The 19,916-nt window shown below is 41.6% G+C and overlaps 1 protein-coding gene across 1 annotated transcript in view; it reads right to left on the bottom strand.

Moving 5' to 3' along the window:
* TMX4 (thioredoxin related transmembrane protein 4) overlaps window positions 1-19,916 on the bottom strand; it is a 20,845-nt gene extending 929 nt beyond the window's left edge. Inside the window, exons 1-9 of the mRNA XM_029961634.1 lie at window positions 19,811-19,916; window positions 17,397-17,457; window positions 12,565-12,680; window positions 9,025-9,070; window positions 8,309-8,437; window positions 7,328-7,373; window positions 5,500-5,601; window positions 3,656-3,719; window positions 810-3,239 (exon numbers count right to left, since the gene is read on the bottom strand). Of these exons, the coding sequence (XP_029817494.1) occupies window positions 2,953-3,239; window positions 3,656-3,719; window positions 5,500-5,601; window positions 7,328-7,373; window positions 8,309-8,437; window positions 9,025-9,070; window positions 12,565-12,680; window positions 17,397-17,457; window positions 19,811-19,916 (957 nt within the window). The 3' untranslated portion in view covers window positions 810-2,952. The remainder of the gene's footprint in view (window positions 1-809; window positions 3,240-3,655; window positions 3,720-5,499; window positions 5,602-7,327; window positions 7,374-8,308; window positions 8,438-9,024; window positions 9,071-12,564; window positions 12,681-17,396; window positions 17,458-19,810) is intronic.

The raw sequence follows: 19,916 nt of genomic DNA, 5'->3' as shown, positions 1-19,916 counted from the left end.
ATGTGTTTTAGCGGGAAGAAAACTGATCCTGGGAAGTATATGAACGTGACACCTCTACTGCACAGCTCATAGTTTTTCTGTTGAACACAAATTTAGCCTTTGCAGTGTTTCCTACTTGCTGTTTGCCAGATAAACTTTGGTCACAGCTGGGTATGTCCAGTGTCACGCTCCAATAAATCTCCTACAAACGTACAGCTAAGTTGGAAGGATCAATGGCTGCACAGCATCTCTTTTTCTAAAGCCTAATTACAATTTAGTGATCTTTGTAATGAGATACACCAATACATGTCAAACCCCATTAATATTCCCTACTTTATTGATGAAAACACAGGAGCAATGACATCCCTACTATGTTCAGGAACCCTGAGAAGCCTGGCATAGCTCATTTCCAGATTCCCAAGACAGATCTAAACCATGGTCACTTGCTGCCTGCTTACTTAATCCCTTCTTAGTGATCCCACAGGAAAATACTTGATCTCTTCAGTTTAAACAACCCAAACTCAAGGGTGCCAGGCAACAGCAGAGGAAATGTCAGCAGAGACTCCGCTCAGCACACAGAGGAGCTTCTGATCTTCCTCAGAGCATCCCACAACCCCTGTGCCTTGTAGGACAAAGTGCCACTTGTGGGTTTGTTTGCCTTTGGAATCCAAAGACAGCGTAGTGAAACCCAGCTCCTGTGAGAACTCCTTGTTGTCTAAACATCCCAACACCTCGAGCTGAGCACCCAGAAGAGCTATCCCTGACTTTTTCATCCTTCAGTTCCCAACAGCGTTCAAGAAAGCCACGTGAGGTGTAAGGATGTGCTGTACCTTTTAAAGTCAAAACCTCTTCAAACAGTTGGAGAGAACATCAGGTGACTGGTTCCATGAGAATACAAAAGTGAAGCGAAATCCAATCAAAATTCCACATGGACACACTCCCTCCTGCGCCCTGAGAACCACAAGACCCTCGGGGGTAGAGAACATCCTCTCTGGGGACAGGCAAAGGCATCACAGCCCTCAGCCTGTGCTGGATCCAGTCCCACAGATTTTTCTGTGCCCGGTAGGTTTGGATCCCCAATTTAGGGAATGTGTCTATTCTGACATTAGCTTATGCAAGTTCCTGTACCTGAACACACACCCCAGCTCCTGCTCGTGTCACGAAACGTGGTCACACTCCTGGGTTTCTTTCAGACTTCCCAGAGCTCCTGATGCACAGATAACAGAAAAAAGAAACATAAGGGAAACAATTCTGTACTCTGAACTTTGAAGTGCACAGTTTTCAAGCTACAGTGGCCACAGAGGGTTTTTTTTTTTATTTTTGGATATAAAAGTTTAGCTTTTCAAAAGCTGCTGTGTGAGCTTCCACAACAACTCATTCCACGGGGCACACCCCACACAGACTCTTCTCATTATAGTGCAATGGATGTTATAAACCATCACATGAGACAGGACATAGACAGGAAAAGCTAAGCTTTCTTAGTAAATATGTTCTTTATGAGCATTAAAAAAAAACCCAAACAAACACAACAACAAAACATTACTTTCCACACAAATTGCCCTTATTAATCTCAGTCTCAAAGGAAACCAGCATTTTGCACTTGCAAGCTTGTCTCTTCTAATGAGAGATGATCTCATCTCTGATCACTCTCCATTCTTGAAGAACAAGGTGAAATGCATGCATGTGAGCAAGGCTTATGCAATATATATATGTATATATTTTAAAAATAGTATCAAGATTAAGACATCTTACACACATGGTCAAACACCAGCAAAACAAACATACAGGACTTCACTGTAGATGTTCCCTCCCAAAAAAACTCACGTATTAACCCAGTCAAAGGAGTGATATAGTGATTTTTCTAGTGACCCAAGTCTTCTAACCAACCTAATGCTGCCCACCTGACAAGCCATTTTCACTGTACATGTTTCAGCACACACATTTTTATTCTGATATAAGTAGCAAAACTAACAGCTTCTCCCCACCACCCAGCTGTGTCCCCCTCTTTTCCCAGTGACAAAAAGTAGAAAAAGTGATCAAAGGTTAAACCCCTACGTGCCTCTTCAGTTCTGCCAAAAGTATTCCCAGTTGGAAATGGCAGGACTGCACTGCATATGACAAGCTTGGATTGGCAAGAAGTATACAACTCACTGACTGCAAAGTGAGTATTTCTTGCTACAATCTCCTGATGAGAACAAATTGGAAGGAAAAAAAAAAAAAAGAGAGCCATGCTTTGGCAAAAATTCCCCCCGAACAAAATAATTTCCTTTAAACCTTTTAAAAAGTTCCAAGACATTTTCAACATTTAGCTGCCACTCTCTTTCTGCCTGAGGTTTTCAATTACTCCAACTTTTCGGGTCAAAGAACTCGAGCTGTGCCTCTGGATCACCAAAAACTGACACATCTGGGGACGTGCTGTGGGACAACAACATGAACAAAGATGAGTGAGAAAGGTGCTTCAGTTGACAGTGATAAAACCAAACCCATTGCACACAACATTTTTGAGAGAAGACTGGTAAGGTGCCTTCTTTCAGGAGTGTATCCCTTATCTGTGCTCCTGGGGCGTTTGGGAACAATAAACATTCAGAGAAGTCACAGTCCTGCCAAGCTACTGTGGAGTTAAAAGCCCTGATCTTGCTCAGGGAGGGACACACACACACACAGAGAGACAGACAGACATTCCCCAGCTGGTGAACTGAGGCTCACCCCCCCTTTTCTCTTAGAAGACAAGGACCAGCTAAGACCCCCTGGTTCTGATTGTCACGGCTAAGGTTACCCAGCATCTGTGCTTATCGAACAAAGGAAGCGAGTCCTAGCTTAAAAAAAAAAAAAAAAAGGAAAAAAAAAAAAGACAAGCCTGCTGACAGAGCAGAGGTTTTGGTAAACACAAATGACAAATCAAGTTTAAGCTCCAGCTTCAGACCCTGGTCTGACACTTCTTTGGTCCAGGTGCACAAAATCCCCCACGGAGGACTAGAGTTCCTTCTCGGCCCCCTGACTTTTGCGCTGCCTCACTGAGCTCTCGCTCTCGGACTCAGTCACAGGTTGTTCACTCAAGTCTTCTGTTTCTTCTTCCCCTGATTCTTTCCCAAGTGCCAAATCCTCCTCAGAGTCCTCAGCACTCGAGTTTGCTGCATCTTCTCCCTCTGAGAGATCCTTCCCATCCGCAGCCTCTTCCGCTTCGTCCGCGGAAAGCTCCGTAGGCTCCTCCGGCTCCTCCAGCGCCGCGTTCTCCACGTTGTCCTTCGTGACGGCTTCCTCTAAACACAACAAGAGTTCCAGAGGCTGCAGTGAGACTGAACCCCGGGACAGTGACCTGTAAAGGTGCCTCACCACCTGTGTGTTCTGAAATACTGAGGGATGTCACTGACTGGGGTTATTATCCCAGCTGGGACTGGAACCAGACCATCGTTAAGGTCCCTTCCAACAAAAAAAATTCTGTGATTCTATTGAAAACTTTTATTTTTCAATTCATTCAAACAAATCTTCAGTAGTATTTCTCCTCCACTTTCATTTGGTTTTCTTGCCTATCGGGCACAGACAACTTCCACTTTATTCCACTGAGTTACAAACCAAAGACAACCCAATTTTTCCTGACTCCTGGATTATTGGTTCACATGTATTGCCCTCCCTCCTACAAGTTTACCCTCAAACCTACAGTCTCTCACCAACTTACCAGGTGTTTCAGCCTTGTACTTTGAGCTGGCTGGGCAGAGGCAGTCTGAAATCAAAACCAGGATCTGTGGAAAGGACAAAAAGGTATTTATTACCAATAATTACAGAGGCATTTATTAGCGGTTCCAAAAGTCCTTGCACTCATTCTTTTTAGACAGATACACATAATAAGGCTTTCTAAATTATATTATCTTGCTTAGAGACAAGAGCTAAATAAAAACATGGGAAGAAGTGCTTTCCCAGTGTGTACTAACCAGCATTCTCTGCTTTCTACTCCCCATTTTCTGCCTCCTACTTTCCTAAATTTATTCAGTATTGAAGCTGCTTGCATCTTAAGCAGACAAGTTCAGAACACAGTTGAGGAATTTTATTCCTTGAAAACTCTGAAACAATCTCGGTCAAGTTTTCCTGTATTTTGGAAAGTTATTCCATTCCTACCCCTGCCTCCCCAACATACAATATGTGCTTCCACCTTTTGTGCTTGTTATTCAAAGAGCCCAGTGCAGTTTAACCTAAACACAAGGAAGACATTTGTGTCTCTTTGTCACATGCTAAGAATAATGCAAAGAAAAAGAGAGAGCTGACACCATGTTCAAGAAATACATTTCAATCACTGACAAGCTTTTTGGAAAGAGCTGAGAGATTAACTGTACATTTTTGCAGCTTTTGCAGTTTGGTTGTTGGTTTTTTTTTTTTAAGTGAAGAAAGAAGAAGGAAAGTTTCTTTTAAATCATCATATTCATTTGCAACCAGTTACACTGACTTGATTTGCACTCCTTTGGTGAAAATCCACCATCTAGAAAAACGCAGTTGTTGAAAACACATAATGAAAGACATTTGCTTTTACACAGCAATTCTGTCCATATATTATGTCTGGGTTTGCCTAACTTCAAATTTCAACCGCTTTGAAATCACTTCCCAATACTACTGAGAACGAGACTCCAATTTTTTCTTTATTTCACTAATATTTGGGCTGAAGGGCAGAGATCCAAGTTCCAAAAACAAGCTTTACACTTCCTACAAGGAATAGTGACTTAGCAGCAGGTTAAACCAGTGATCAGCACAACTGTTTAAAAAGCCTTGGCAGTTGCAAAACACTTGTGGACCAAACAACTGTTCTGAAAGAACTTGTACTCCCATCTATATCTCCTTTTTTTAGCTCAGTTTCTTATTTGCTGTTGATATTTGAGAGGTCACGGAGCCACATCATCCAAATATTCTGTGAGGAAACAATCCCAGCTCCACAGGTAAAGCAACTTGGAATTGTTTTCACTGATGAAACAACCCAGGACTCATGTTCTGGTCCTTCACATTCCCACAGAGAGCCAACAGGCTTGCTTGGATCATCTTCCTGATGTTTTGGAGAGTGATATTTGAATGCACGAGTAACAAGTGAGGTCAGATTTGACTGTCACTAATGAGGACTCAACCCAAACGATCACGGGGGAGAGAGAAGTGAGATTTTGTTAAAACCAAGCTGTAATCAAGACCCAACCTTTACCACAAACAGTATGGAATGCCTCAGAATTTTAAAAGAATAGATCAGACTGTTCCAGCTGGGAGGGACCTACACCCACCTCTCTAGGAAGCCTCTTGCACTGTTTGACCACCCCCTGGGTGAAGAAACGCTTCCTAATGTCCAGTTTAAACCTCCCCAGCACAGCTTTGAACTCCTCTCACACATTCTACCACTGGACACCAGGGAATGGATATTGGTATTTAATAGTATATTATTAAAGCAAAGTTTTTTAGTATGAGAGAAGATGGGTTTATTTTTTTTCCACAAGTCAATCCAAGCAAAAGTTGTAGGTAAATGAGAAAAAAAAAAGTCATCTGCTTTCTTACCAAACCCAGGAACAGGCCAATCAGTAAAGTGGCCAAGATGAAGATTGCATAAGAAACCCAAACATGAATTCCAAGAGTGCCGGTGAGGTAGTTATGGATTTGCTGGAAACAAGAGAGATATAATTAATAACTTTATAGCTAAAACCAGTTACGATTTCTACTGCCCACATTATTGCATAAATTGCTCTCTGATTAAGCCCTTTCATTTAATAGTATTTATACAAAAGTCTTTCCTTTCTGACACCGTTAGATCGTGTTTTTCTTTACTGAGTTGTTCACATTAAAAGGTTTTTTAGGCAGAGGCTGCACAATTCCTTCTTCCTGAGACACTCATCATTAGAGATGCCATAACAATCTTACTGGGGATGAATTTCTGAGGGAGCCTCAGAGCACACAGGGAAGTGTCCCAACATCCTTCACCCTTATATGGCAACTCTCCATTAACTGAAATTAAGCCATTTATTTTACTTTAAATGTTTAGCTCCTAAAAGGACCCACCCATTCTAATCAGAGTCGGAGATAATAATCCAAATACAGTATTAATATTGCTTTGCAACTGCAAACCTACAAATTCAATTCAGTGAATGAAGCAGCCCAGTGACTCAGGTGGTCTGGGAGGAAGTCAATTATGACATTAGATCTTTCCAAACAAACCACAATCAACACTCACAAGAGCCCAGATACTGAAATTCCAGAGTACTTTTAAGTGTTAGAACAGCTTCCAGTATTTATTAAAGCACTGCAAGCAGAATGAGGAAATGTACAGCTGAAATATTCATCCAAGGGGAAAGCTAATTAGAGAAGGTTCCTTCCCAGTTCATCTTTCAGGAAGGAAACTATGGAGATACAACATCATTACACAACAACCACGGAAGAGAAACTCCACAAGGCTATAAAAAGTTAATAATATCCAGAGAGATTCAAAGAGAGTTTGCACAGGAAACCAACAACTCCAAGGGTTAGTCTGATGCTGACTGGAAGTGATACAAACTATTCAAACTCTCTACTGTATTTATTTTTTGCAGGATGTTACAATATTAAGATATTTTGCTACAGTCAAATACAGTCTCAATCTCAGCTACACTTGAAGATTTTTTAAGTGGATGTTCCCTGCACAAAACGGGAAAGGTCTGAAAATTCTCATTATTTGCATGCACAGGAAGAGCTTTGATAGCTCCCAAATGAAAGCATCTTGAAATATTTAAGTAAAATATTTTACATGTTAAATGTTTCACAGTGTACACTAAGCATTTCTCCTTTACTCTTGATAATCAATCATCCAAATTTGTGTCCCTATGCAAACACTGTCGGCAGTTTGAAACCCCCCAAAAAATAAGCCCTTTACCCTCCCTTCTCCTGTACAAACACAGTGCAAACAAACTGCAGAAGAACATAATTTAAACCCTGAAAATGAGGTAATCTTGAGGAATAGTATTAAGTGAGATAATCTGGTAGATCCTAAATGCATTCCTGGTATTTACAACCATTTTTGCAGCAGTTCTCAAAAAAAAAAAAAAACCTACTTTATCCCCTTAGCACAGTTTGATAGAGTTTTGTAACTACACCAAGATAATAAGAAAAGGAAGTGGTTTTATTATTGATTATAATCTTTGCAGTCAAACTGCCATTTTTTGCATAGATTATTAGCACTTCAAAATTTATAGTGCAAAGACACTATAAACCCTATATATATATATATGTACACACACTACAAAGGCAAACTTCAGTCTGATAAAAGGATAATAAAAATTTCGGTTAGGTTTTGACCACTGGGATTATTCTAATCATAAAAAGGGGGTGTAGGAAACCCCACCCCACAGTCACTTACCCTGATCCACCCCGAGAAGTGGAACAGCCCTGCCATTCCATGCATCCTAGAAAAGAAGGAAATGGAAGGAACAGGTTCTAAGATGGGGCAGTTGGGATACACAGCAAACTGCACAGAAACCAGGATAAGATTCCATAGACTTCCAATGCCCTTCAGGCCCCAGGAATTATCAGGAGGAGGCCACTGCAAACCCATTTGAGACCCTGAAACCCTAAACCAGCCCCTTGAAAGAGGACTGTTGATTCTATTAAGGAAGAGCAGTTTCACAGCACAACCCTGTCCAGCTCTAACCCCCTTTTCCCCAACTCCCAGCAGCCCTGTAGCTCCTCTCCCCATTACTAAATATCCTACAGCTCTTCTTCCTTCTCAGATAAAAAAATAAGGACCCTCTGTGGATCTCTGAGGTAAATTTACACATAATAGATTCAGCCAGGATGAAATGCAGGCCACTCACATCTCAGGTTCATCCTTTGTGTCATGCAAACACTCTATTTGGTATTTCAAAGCAAATCCACCCTGAAAACAAATTTTGATACACTGTGTAAGCACTACACTGCTTCCCATTCCACAGGAGGACAAAAGGCTCTCTTGTAAAGACACAAATAAAAAATCCTTAAAGCTAAAGGCTGCCTGGCCCAGTAGCCAGGAATCATGAAGGAATAATCTACATAAACATGCTCTTGATTCCAGCACTCAGCAGATATTGGAAGTGGCACTTACATAATGCTCAGTGGCTGTATTATTTTTAATCTCTTTTCAAAGATGACAAACAAGCCTTAGCAGGCAGGAACAAAAGGGAATGCAGCAAATAAACTGCTTTTAAAGGTGAGAAACTGGAAAGCAGGCTGTCAATCCAGATTGCTTCTGCAGAGCTACACGTCTATGGAATAGAGGCCTTTTGTCTGTAAGCTGTCAACACAGGGCCCTTAGTGAATAATGAGCTATAAAACATGGCTGTTGTTAATAAAAACAACACATTACATTATAGAAGATGGAGATTTCCATCCTGCCACAGGTTCCACAGCTTCCCATTTCCTCTCTAAAATGTAGCCTTGAAGATCTTCCAGTGTCCGGGAGCCTCGGTATCTGCGGAACACTCCGTCATTGGCACTGGAAAACAGGAATTCCCATTGACACACACATCCCCTGAAACGGCATCCACGGCAAAAAAACCTCAAGCAAAACCCCACACACATTATAGATTTCACTTGCTCAGAAATCTGAGTGTTTTGGAACTGCATTCCATGATGGAAGGTCTCAGTCTTTACCAAAACTTGTTAAAATATTCACTTGCACTCCAGTAAATACAAAGCACATGAGGTTAACAACCAAATCCTTTTTTAAATACAACTCAGAATTAGAAGTGTGCATATAGATGTGTATATATATATCTGCATGACTCATGACACCCTGACTTAATAAAGGGTTCAGTATTTTAGGGATGACAACACTTTATTGGAGTAGAGCTACAGGAACTGCCTTCTCTGATCCATTTTTTAAAGTACTGGTAACAGGGAAACTTAGTGAAGTCCCTTAAAGTAAGATGAGGATTCTACCATGCAAGCAAAGCTCCAGCAGTAACCTGAGCTAAAACCAGAAGTCAGTACTCCTTCATTCCCCTCTACATCTCAGAGTTACAGTCCAAAACAAGTGAAAGCAGGACCCAACAGCTGCAGTTTCCAGCAGGAAACACTTACTGGTAAATTGTAGGAAGTGTCGTGACGAAGAAACGACCACTCAAGCCTAGAAAGGGGGAAAAAAAGGAACAAGCAATTCAGTAAAACTGAAGTTTCTCAGTATTCTGACTTATCTATAAATACCTACATATTTTAACTAGAAAGCAGCAGATGCAGGGCTGTTACCACTGTTTTGTAAATACAGGTTTAACAGTTTGTCTTCAGAAATGCTACAAACAGTAACAGATACTAAATACTGACAAACTATGGAAAAATGTTGACCTTGGAGAACGTTTACTGCAAGCAAATTTTTCTAATTAATGGTTTTCCCTGATCAATATTTGCAAAGAGCTGAAGTTTGTGACCAGACCAGCTCCAACCGAGAGGAAGAGCCACACAAATGCACATCGTGTTCCAGGATGCTTCCAGGTTCTTATTCTTCCTTGCCACACATCATTCCTCTCCAGGTAACTACAAAGATGGATAAAATAGCTTGGGACATCTCAGCATTCTGTTTGGTAAAATACTGCCAGTTTAAGCCCTGACAATCCCTTTTGGAGCATCAGCCATGAGACAGCAGAAGGGACAAAAAAAAACCAAACCAAATAAACCAAAAAAGAGCCTCCAGAGGTGATCAACCCCTAGATGTGCACTCCAACTCCATTAGGAAGGGCTGAATTCCTCAAGCCAGCGACTGCCATTCATCTAAAGCACCAATGTAAAGAGTACAGATATTTAACTTGGCCTTTTGTAAAATTCTGTGAAAATCTTTGGGGAAACTAAGTCCCTATTCAGCTTTCAATAATGCAAACAGCTTTAGGCACCAGGATTAGCCACGGGAAAGTATTGGAGCAAGAGAGTTTCTGCCTTTAAAGACAAAGATGAGCCATACTGCAACAAGACAGGTATATTTAAAAGGAGTTTCAGTGGTAATGTTTTTTCTAGTTTGAATTCCTCCATGGAATAGGCAAAAAAGTGTTGTGGCTCCTTTTGTTGTTTGGGGGCTTTTCATAGATGTTTAAAGCATCTTTAAAGCTCCAGAAAGGAAACTTTCTTTGCTTCAACTTTTTAGCTCTCTGCCTTTACTGCTGTGAGATGCAAGGTGGTGGCAGACTTTACAAACCAGTTAAAAGCTGTGCCAGCACAGGAGATGCAAAGTAAACAAAGGCCCAAGTGTAACACCAGAATTAATAAAGCACAAAGCACAGCTGCACAAGGAAAACTGGCTGGAGAGCCATAAAGCACATAATGAGCTTAAGAACAGAGAAAGTCATGGGCACACTGAAAAGACTCCCTGAAGTTCTTACAAACACTGGGCAGGCAAAGAGAAAACAAAATAGCTGCCTTAAACCTCTTACCAGTAGCCAGTCTTAGAGCAAAGATGGTCTCAGGGGAATAATAAAACCTAAAAGTTTAAAATCCGTTGCCAAAATGCATTGAAGCATCCCCAAAACTTTAGCTGGAGGTTTGCTGGTTATCTAAGGCACCTCCAGCAAAAGCAGATGTGAGTCAGCTACAAAATTTAAGCATAGTAAGTTTTGGTGTGTGTTTAACACAGAGTTAAAGTGGCTACTAGTTTAACTTGAAACACAGTTAAGCATCTGCTTGCAAACCAAAAACTGGCATCCATTATGAAATCAACAGCTAATCAAGAACAAAGAAACCTTCAGTATTTGCACTTAAACACCCCCTAAAATACGCAGAGATCTAAAAACACAGCTGCTTTCATCCATCAGCTACTCAAGGCAGATCCAGAAGACCCGAGAAGTCTCATTTTAATTCACAGGTGAACTTTGCAGCTGGGAGCTTAAAAAAGGCACCACAAACACACAGAACCTGGGGATCCAGAAGCATCTCCAGGACTTGCCTTTTCCATCCTGAGTGTTTCAATAGAGGAGATGAGGCAAGAGGAGGCACTTTAAGGCCGGAACATGCAGTGACTGAAATGTGCTGGAAGGCCATTAAGGCTCTGGAGGGTTTACTCTTCAGGCATCTGCTGCAATTAAGCCCCATGAACGGCCACTTTTCTCCTGCAGGTTTTGGCAGGGCAATTTTCTGCAGCTCTGCACTCATCTCGTGGGTTCCCCCCAGCTTAACACGTTTTGGCTACTTTCAGTGTGATGGAGGGGTTGCATAATCAACACTAATTAAGGTACCATTGTGCAGGCAGGAACAGGAGACTGAGCACTTTAACACACCAACTGAAAGGATGGAGCACAGCCCGTGGTAAGAATACTTTGGGAACCTTGGAAAGCTTCCAAAGGAACTCAGGTACCTTCAGAATCACATCAGCACCAGGGGTCAGATAAGGGAATAAATGTTTGTTTTCCAGTCTGAGTATGAAGTATCTGATCCCTGCCATTCAATTTTTTTACCTTTGAAGTCCCAAGTATTTTATTTTTACAGCCTCCTATCCGAAAGTGCATTTTTAAATTACAGCCAGTGCCAGTCAAGATGGAAATCCTTTCATTGGAACATTACATAAGCCAAAGAATCCCTGTCTAATTGGGAGAAAATAACTGGATAGGATTATAATGAATGCCCATTTGCAGCCTTGCTCCAGGGTAACCATTGCTTTGTTAAAGTGAGAAGTTGGCTTTAAATTTACATCTATTTACCAAAATGTAATATTTAGATTAATCTGTTTATTAAGCTATTAATGATTACTATATGCAGCTTTTTGGCCTAAGAGTTTCTGCATATTTGTGAACTTTTAACAAAACATGAACCCATAAAAGGTGATTCTAAGACCAGAGTTTCAGTAATTTCCCTGCTGTTATTTGATAAAGCAACTTGTTCAGCATGTTTTCAACTAATAAAATGAACACATTTTACACACACTTTCTAAGGCAAAAAAAGAAAAGAAAAAAAAACAGTAAAGCTCAGCCTTTTTATTCTAGTAACATCTCTGATACTGCTGACAAAATCCTTTATCCCCTCAAAGCCAAGACAAGCGTGAAGCATTCCCAAGGGATGCAGAGGTTTAAACAATATTAGCACTGCTTGTACAAACACACATCCAAACCTCTGAAGGGAGTCACTAAAGGAGTAAATTAGATTGCAGTTCTGCTTCTGAGGACAGCCAAAAAACCCCTTCCATAAACACATTTGCATATGTGCATCACCAGCAGAAAACAACAACAGAAATAACAAATAACTGCAATTCAAAGCACTACCACAATTAAATAAGACAATAAAGCAGCACCATCATAGAAACAGTTAAGGACTCTAATTAAGGCAGTGCTACCACACCCTGGGACTCTCCAGTTACAGAGCTGGAATCTTCTGCAGACACTTTGGAGGAGACAGGAATGAGACAGGCAACAGCTTTCAGGGAAGTGGATTAAAATAGAGAATAAGCCTCTTCTATTAAGTATTAAGCCAGATCACTCCCCCAATTCTTTAATCCTTCAAATGGAGTTTATAAACTTCACAGATAGGAACTACAGGGAGAAATAAAAAGGTGCATGAGGTTATATCGGTTTTAAAAGCTAAATAAGTACTAAGTGGTGCTTATATTGAATAATTCCCATTCCTAAAACAGTCTGTTTCATGCTATACCTGGTTCCTGAGTGACATCCACCTTCCCAACAGTGATGCCGAGATGTTCACTCTCCTTGGCAAAGCTCTCCCAGGTGGATTCAATCTGCTGACAAGCTGGACACCAGGGAGCATAACTGAAGGGGAGAAACAGGTTAAATACTTTAATATTCTTACACTTAAAGACACTCAAATTGACTCATCCTACAGAGAAGATTCAAACATATCAATCACAAAGGAAAAAACCCACAGTTTTTCTTGATCAAGTCTGCTGAACAAGACAATCAGGTAGTTTTTTATCAATCCCTACATTCCTCCTCCTGTTATTAAAACAAAAGCAAATCTCCAAAGGTTGGAAAAATTCATATCCAAACTCCTCAGCACTTGTGATGGATTCTATTTACATAGGAAATAAATCCATTTCCATGGCAGCTCTCTGAATTATTGATGCCGGGCTGTGCTCTGCAGCGGATCCTTCATCCATCATCACAACATCTTGTATTGATTTCCCACACCTCAGAACTTCTAGAAATTACATCTGCCTCAGCCCACTCCTCCATACAGCAGAACACATCCTTTCTGATAGCACCCATTAGAGATTTAAACAGAGTGCACATCAAATTCCTACTGCTCAGACTTATTGTCTTGCTCGGGTCTTGTTTTCTCCCTGGATAATTTCAGAGAAAGAACATTTCAAAAGATGAATTTCTGGTCATTTCTCACAGAGGAGGTCGAAACAAATTTACTCTGAGCACTTCATGGGAGTTTTTGAACTTTAGTATTTAAAAATAGGAACTCTCGTGGCTTGGGAGTTAAAATGACACATTTAAAAATACTTGTATTTAACTGTGCTAGGAATTTTTAACTGTGAAAGCCACTATCTTGTTGGGTTTTTTTTTTTTTGAGTCCCCATCATCCTGCGTGAAAGCATCTGAAAAAAAAAAGGACATAAATCTTATCCTGCCAGAAGACAGCTCCTCCATACATTTCCAAAAGCTGCTGGAAACAAGCCTCACATGCAGCACTGTTTCCATTGTGCTGCTGGCCTGCAGAGGGCTTTTAATAATAGTCTGACAGGTACTGTACTTCACAAACAGCACTATTTCATTAGAGCAGCCTGACTGATAAGTAAGAACCACATACATCCATCAGATAACGCTGCTGGTGTTGCTCTAACACGAAAGACAGAAGCTGGACTGTTTTCCAAATGTGTCAAATTCATGCCATGAGATTTTCACAGTTAATGCACCTGTTTAGTCTGATCCTGAAATAGAAATACGGGCCCTATCGAAGTTTATATTTACATTTGACGTTCATGAGCAGCTCTGAATGAAATTAGGTGGAATATTCAACACACATGGCTAACATTCTTATCACTATAAATATTTTCTTTAGTTCAAAGCAGCATTGAAATCCGCCCATGTCACGGTTTGGCAGTGACACAACACAACAATGAACTTGCCCAAGAGCACTCATTGTTGACTACCTGGTTTTTATTACTGATACTGGACATGGCATGGCAATAGTTCCATCCCATGCTACAGGATCCAGCCACTCCAGCACGACCAGGACGAAAATATTTGCTTTACATTCCTGAAATTACACATCCAGCTCTTGCCAGCCAGGAAACACACTCTGTCCACATGAGTACAAGACAGAACTTGCACGAGAAATCAGATTTCTGCAAGTTAGCACTGCTGTTTACTTCAGCATCCTCTCTTTTCTGAAGCTATAATACCTGCATTTGTTATGCAGCACCTGAAGCACCAAGGAATTAAGGAGTGCTTCCTGGAAATAACAAAAAAAAAATTATATTAACAAAGCTTTATTGTGCCTCAGTCTTAAAAATATCTTCCCTTACACTTTCTCTTTCAGGAAGGTACCGGAGAGCAAAATACTTGATGCTTAGAGCATCTTCATCAAAGCTTCCAAAAGCTTTCTTTCTGCACCCTGAAGAACTGAGGCTTTAAGGAACTACTTGATTTCAACGTGGGCTTCTAATGAATCCTTTAGGACTGTGGCTGATTGATATTTCCACAGAAGTCACAGTACAACTGCCATTCTTATATTCCCCAGAAAAAAAACAAAATAAAAAAACCTGTAGGAGCAGGAAACAACACCACCAAATTTAGGGCTGTTACCCCTCCTGCTCCTGCCTTTGCACAAGGGGCAGCTCCAACTGTTACCTTGTTTGCAGTGCTCCCTGTGCCTTACAAGAAAACAGGCCTTTCCAATTTAAAAATCTAAGTCCACCGGAATTTAAACCAAGACTTGGGCACTTGGTTAAGGAGAGAAAGTTTTCAGTAGCCTGTTACACCTTAAAAAGCAATTTGCTGTGCTTCACCATTTAACAGTCAGATGGAAAACACCACATAGCTACAAATCACACGCTTCCAAACTATTCACTGCAGGCAGGTTTCACAGATTTCCCAACACCCAGCTCCTATCTGGCACAAAGTTTTACAGCTGAAATACTCCCATAGGCTGTCAGCCCTCCATAAAAAGAGGCAGCTGACATCTATCACTGCAACAACAATTGGCCTCGGGGGGTTAAAAATCACTATTTCCAAGTAGTCAGGAGTTTTCTGGTTCCTACTCCAACCCATTACAGCACCCGAAGCTTTTTGCAGAGGGCACAGAGAAAGCAACACACAAAAGCCAAATTTGAGGCTCTTAGACACACACTTTGCTTTTGACTTCTATTTATCTCTGATTTAAAGCATAAAAGCTTTGGCTTTCACATACCAGCAACTTCACTGAGGCAATACAAAAAATAAAAATCCCCACCATAAGTTAAAACCAGTTTGAGCAAAGTGCCATTGAGTGCAGAGGAGATCAGTAAAACACAGTGACTTCACCGAGATGTCCTGATACAGCTCCCAACTCTGAGCCATTCGTGTCTCTTCTTGTTCTGCTCACCAGTTCCCTCATTTTCAAAGAAATGTAACTGACTCCTCCTGCCTGCTTCTTCCCCCTCCCATTATTGATAATCTCAGTGAGGAGATGTAACATCAAGAGTACCATTTCTTAAACCAAACTGTTTGATGGAGTTCCTGTCGGGAGAACTCTTAAAAATAAAGTTAAAATGTTCAGACAGCATCTAACAGTCTGTTAAAACAGTAGCAGAACTCAATTATTACTTTTATTCTTTTAAGTAGTTTTGCCTTATTTGCTACAGATTTCACAAGCATATAAAAAAAAGAGACCCTCAACAACTTTCCATACACAAGCTTTTTTTTTTTTAAGAAGGAGAAATTAAAGTATAAAGCAAATCAATCACTAAAAAACTATGTAAAATATTCTAGAGCTTCAGCAGATTAAGTTCCATCACTCTCCATGGTTTTATGTCCCCTTCTGCAATATTAAGCATCTGCTACAAGGATATTTCTGCTTCATATTTTATCAGTTTTGATAACTTGACTTTCATTCCCCCTCCTTTCTGGGTTTTATTGGGTTGTTTAGTGCTTGGAGTTTTTTTAAGAACAGGACAAAGAAAAGCTTGGATACTAACAAGAGACTAAACTCCTAAGTGACAGAAAATTCCCAATCTTATTGAACTTCCAATCTAAGCTACAGCAATCATTAAATAATTTATTAAATCCTTCAGGAGTTTATTTTACACAAAGTGTTTCGAGCCAGCCAATTAAAAGCATTAAACCATCTGAACACCAAAACATTCAGTTACATTTTAGCCCCCCCACACAGCCAAAAGTGCTGGTGGGAGGACTGAACCCTTGGGGTTATCAGGCCTAGGAGGCAGCAGGGCAATATTTAATGATATATGACAAAGGGAAAATAAAATATGGACCTATACTATAATAAGCTAGCCTTAGAAAGGTGACTATTACACTGATTTTCACCTGGCTAGAATTTAAATAGAAAATTAAGGCATTCTTTTTCAGGTGCTAAAACAAAAGGGAAGCAAAACATTTAGCACCTGGTGTAGAAACAAGTACCTAAAGTACTGCAGATGTAACAAGAGTGTAAATAGTTTCTTTTGTACTCAGAGATCAAGTTCATTGATGGTGGTTTTGGTAGGTTTGTTTTTGGGTTTTTTTTGTCTGATTGTTTTAATTTACTTCAGAAAGAAGAGGATGTTAAATTAAGATAAATCGAGCTTGGAACAAGTTATGTTTACAAACACAAAACAAGTAGAGCAGAAATTAGCTCCCTACATTCCAAACAGGCACAACATTAAAGACAAAAAGAAAACTCCTGGAGTTAAGGAATCATTATCTTGCTCCTACAGACTGGAGATAAGGAAATCAGGAAACTTTGTTACACAGCTCATCCCGGCAGCAAATTCGCAGCCCTCCAGTGAGGACCTGTGTGCTCTGATAGTTACAGGAGGCAAAAAGTGTTGCAATGTCTTGCAGAGACACTTTATCCAGAATGTTTTTATCAATGAACTGCAGCAGCACTTCCAGGGCCTGCGATTTTGCCAGCTCTGAATAACCAAATATTTATAACAAGTCAGCCAAGTAAACACACTTCAGCTACAAGGGATGGAGGGAAAAAATCCTATTTCCACTACAGGTCCCACACACAAGTAATTTCAAACTTAAATTCCTCTAGTTGTGCACGTGGGAACAATAAAAATTGGAATTTCAGAGTAAATTTTCCAGAAAAACTGACATTAAACAGCAGCAGTACCTGTTCCTCACCATGGCAAAAGGCTTCAAGAGCAGGTGACCAAAATAAGTATTTTTTTTTTTTCAAGAGATCCTATAACAACATTTGCATTAATTAAAATAAGCACTGCTTGGAAAACAACGGTCTTGTAAAGAAACAGGAGGTTCTTCTAACAAACGAGGTTTTAATGAGCATTACTGCAGTCCTGCCAACAGACCCACCACACAGCACGGGAGGAATCAATGGACTGACAGGCAGGACTCCTGGCTGGGATCACCAGCTCTGAACCGGATAAAAACCACCAGGAACCCAAAATCCATCAGCACGAGAACTGCTGCAAGAACAGTGAAAAAAAAAAAAAAATCAATACTAGATCTCAAACTCCTGATTAGACACGATTGGAAATGTCAAACTCTCCCTAGTTCGACAACACCAGCACTGGTTTTCAATAGTCAATGAAGACAAAGGTTTCTCCTCAGTAAAAAAAAAAACAGAAAGCACTAGAAGTGCACCCCAGAAAGAAGCACAGAGAACTGAGGATCTTTCACACATCACACACTGCACAGAAAATGAAATAAAGTCTAATTTAAGCAATGCAGCAACATGTTCCACACTCTGCCAGCAGGAAAGCTGACCCTGCTATGGTCAGTGCCTGTCACTCCAAACCAGAGGGGAATGTTGCAAGTGGAATAAAGACTTGCAAAGGATTTTAACTGCTTGCTATCCCAACCACTTCTGATATCAGTTAGCTCCTCTTTTTTTCCTTTCTCAAAAGCATGCACCACTAATTATTGAAATATTTTCTACTAGAAATAAAAACTTGTAGTTGCCATAAATAACCCTTTTCCTCCTTAAAACTCACCAACACACATGTGAATCAGTAACTTCCATACAGCTGCTTCCACAGGAGACTAAGATGTACCGAGTGAAAACATTTCAATTTAAAAAATAGATTTATTTTCTCCCGCTTTGAGGTTCTCTCTTTCCCCACCTTTTAGATCACAATAAATGAAAAGGGAAAGAAAGAGACTCAAAATCAAATCCTTAGCACCACAGTGGGCACCCTGGGTCTCTCAGCCAGCTATTTCAGGATTGTTCCCACCTAGTCATTGATTAACACCAGGTGTCCAGCAGGATCCTTAACAGTAAAGTCCTGAGGGAAGTGATAGTCCCTCCCCCTAATCAGAGACTAACAAGAGATATTTGGAGACATCTCAAATTCAACAGTAAAGCAAAACTTTAGGCAGCTGAGCAGGTATTTGTGCTGGAGCATGGGTTCAGATGTTCAACCTGTTTCAAACTTCAGCACCTCCACAAAGCAGCACACACCCCACAATAAAACCCTATTTCATAGCTGCACAGCCCACAGGCACCATGTGAGTTTACTGCCTACTTAAACTACTTTTTTATTCATTGCTGTCTTTAAAAAAAACCCTCAAGCTCCTACCCCTTCTAAATACAAGCAGGTGAGCGAGGCTCCAAGAACAGAACACCACGTGAACTTCAAGAACTGTGTCATGTCTCAAAACTTAAAACTCCAAACAGATAAACCTCTCCTGATGTCACCCGGCCTGGGAACAGCAGCACTGGAACGTTAATGAAACCTGATGGATCTCCCTTGAAGGAGAATCCAGAGCTCAAGGCTTGGAGTGAGGGTGTGCTGGGGTATTACATAACGCTGCTTTGGAAGCCTGCTCCTGCTAAGTATTCCCTATGGAATTCAGCGTTCCTAGAGCTCGCACAGAACCCAGGGACAGCCCCCCGATGGCAAAGCAGGACGAGGAGCAGCACCTGACACTATTCCTCAGCAAGGAGCTGGGCGGAATGATCCCATTTAACCTCGGGCACTTGAACAAGAACCCGAGGGCCAGCTGCTTCACAGAGTCACAGAGTGGTTTGGGCTGGAAAGGGGCCTTGGAGATAATCCAGTTCCAACTCTCTGTCACAGGCAGGGACACCTTACACTAGACCAGGTCGCTCAAAGCCCCATCCAAACCGGCCTTAAACACTTCCAGGGATGGAGCATCCACAACGTCCCTGGGTAACCTGTGTTAGGGCCTCAACATCCCCTCAGTATATTTTTCTAGTATCTAATCTGAGTGTACTCTCAGCTGGAAGCCATTCCTCCTTATCCTGTCACCACATGCCCTTGTACACAGTCTTGCCCCACCTTGCCTCCCAGTTCCCTTCGGGTACTGGAAGGCTGCAATGAGGTAACCCCAAACCTCCTCTTTCCCAGGCAGAACAAGCCCAACTCTCTCAGCCTTTCCTCACGGGAGAGGTGCTCCATCCCTCTGATAAATTTGGTGGCCTCCTCTGGACTCCCTCCAACAGGTCCATGTCCTTCATTCAGCGTCCTTCATTCCCCAGAAAGGAGCGACCCGTGTAACCTTGGTCGCTCTGTGCCCGCACAGGAGGAGAACCTGAGGGGCAGCTACTTCTGTCGGGTCAACCCGCCCGAGGGCAGCGAATGTGCCGCAGGCTCAGGGGCGGGCGGGGGGACAGCGGGCACCGCCTGCCTCCCTACGCCGTGCCGGCGGGGGAGCTGCGCAAGGCCCTCCAGGGCATGTGGAGAAGGCCGGCAGTGCCCGCCTCCTTTCTTCTCCCACTGCCGGGGCAGGAGGCACCGCCGCACCGCCCTTCCAGCGGGTGAGCCCCTCACGGGAGCCCCCCGAGCCCGGCACACGCTTGCTCCGAGGCGGGCCGGCGAAAGCGGCGCTACTCCAACTCCAAGCATCCAT

This window comes from Manacus vitellinus, unplaced genomic scaffold, assembly GCF_001715985.3.
Source record: "Manacus vitellinus isolate BGI_N305 unplaced genomic scaffold, ASM171598v3 scaffold_38_pilon, whole genome shotgun sequence".
In the NCBI taxonomy this organism is placed as follows: domain Eukaryota; kingdom Metazoa; phylum Chordata; class Aves; order Passeriformes; family Pipridae; genus Manacus; species Manacus vitellinus.
The sequence above is the reverse complement of the archived record's forward strand: the minus strand, read 5'-3'. Positions and strand labels throughout refer to the sequence as shown.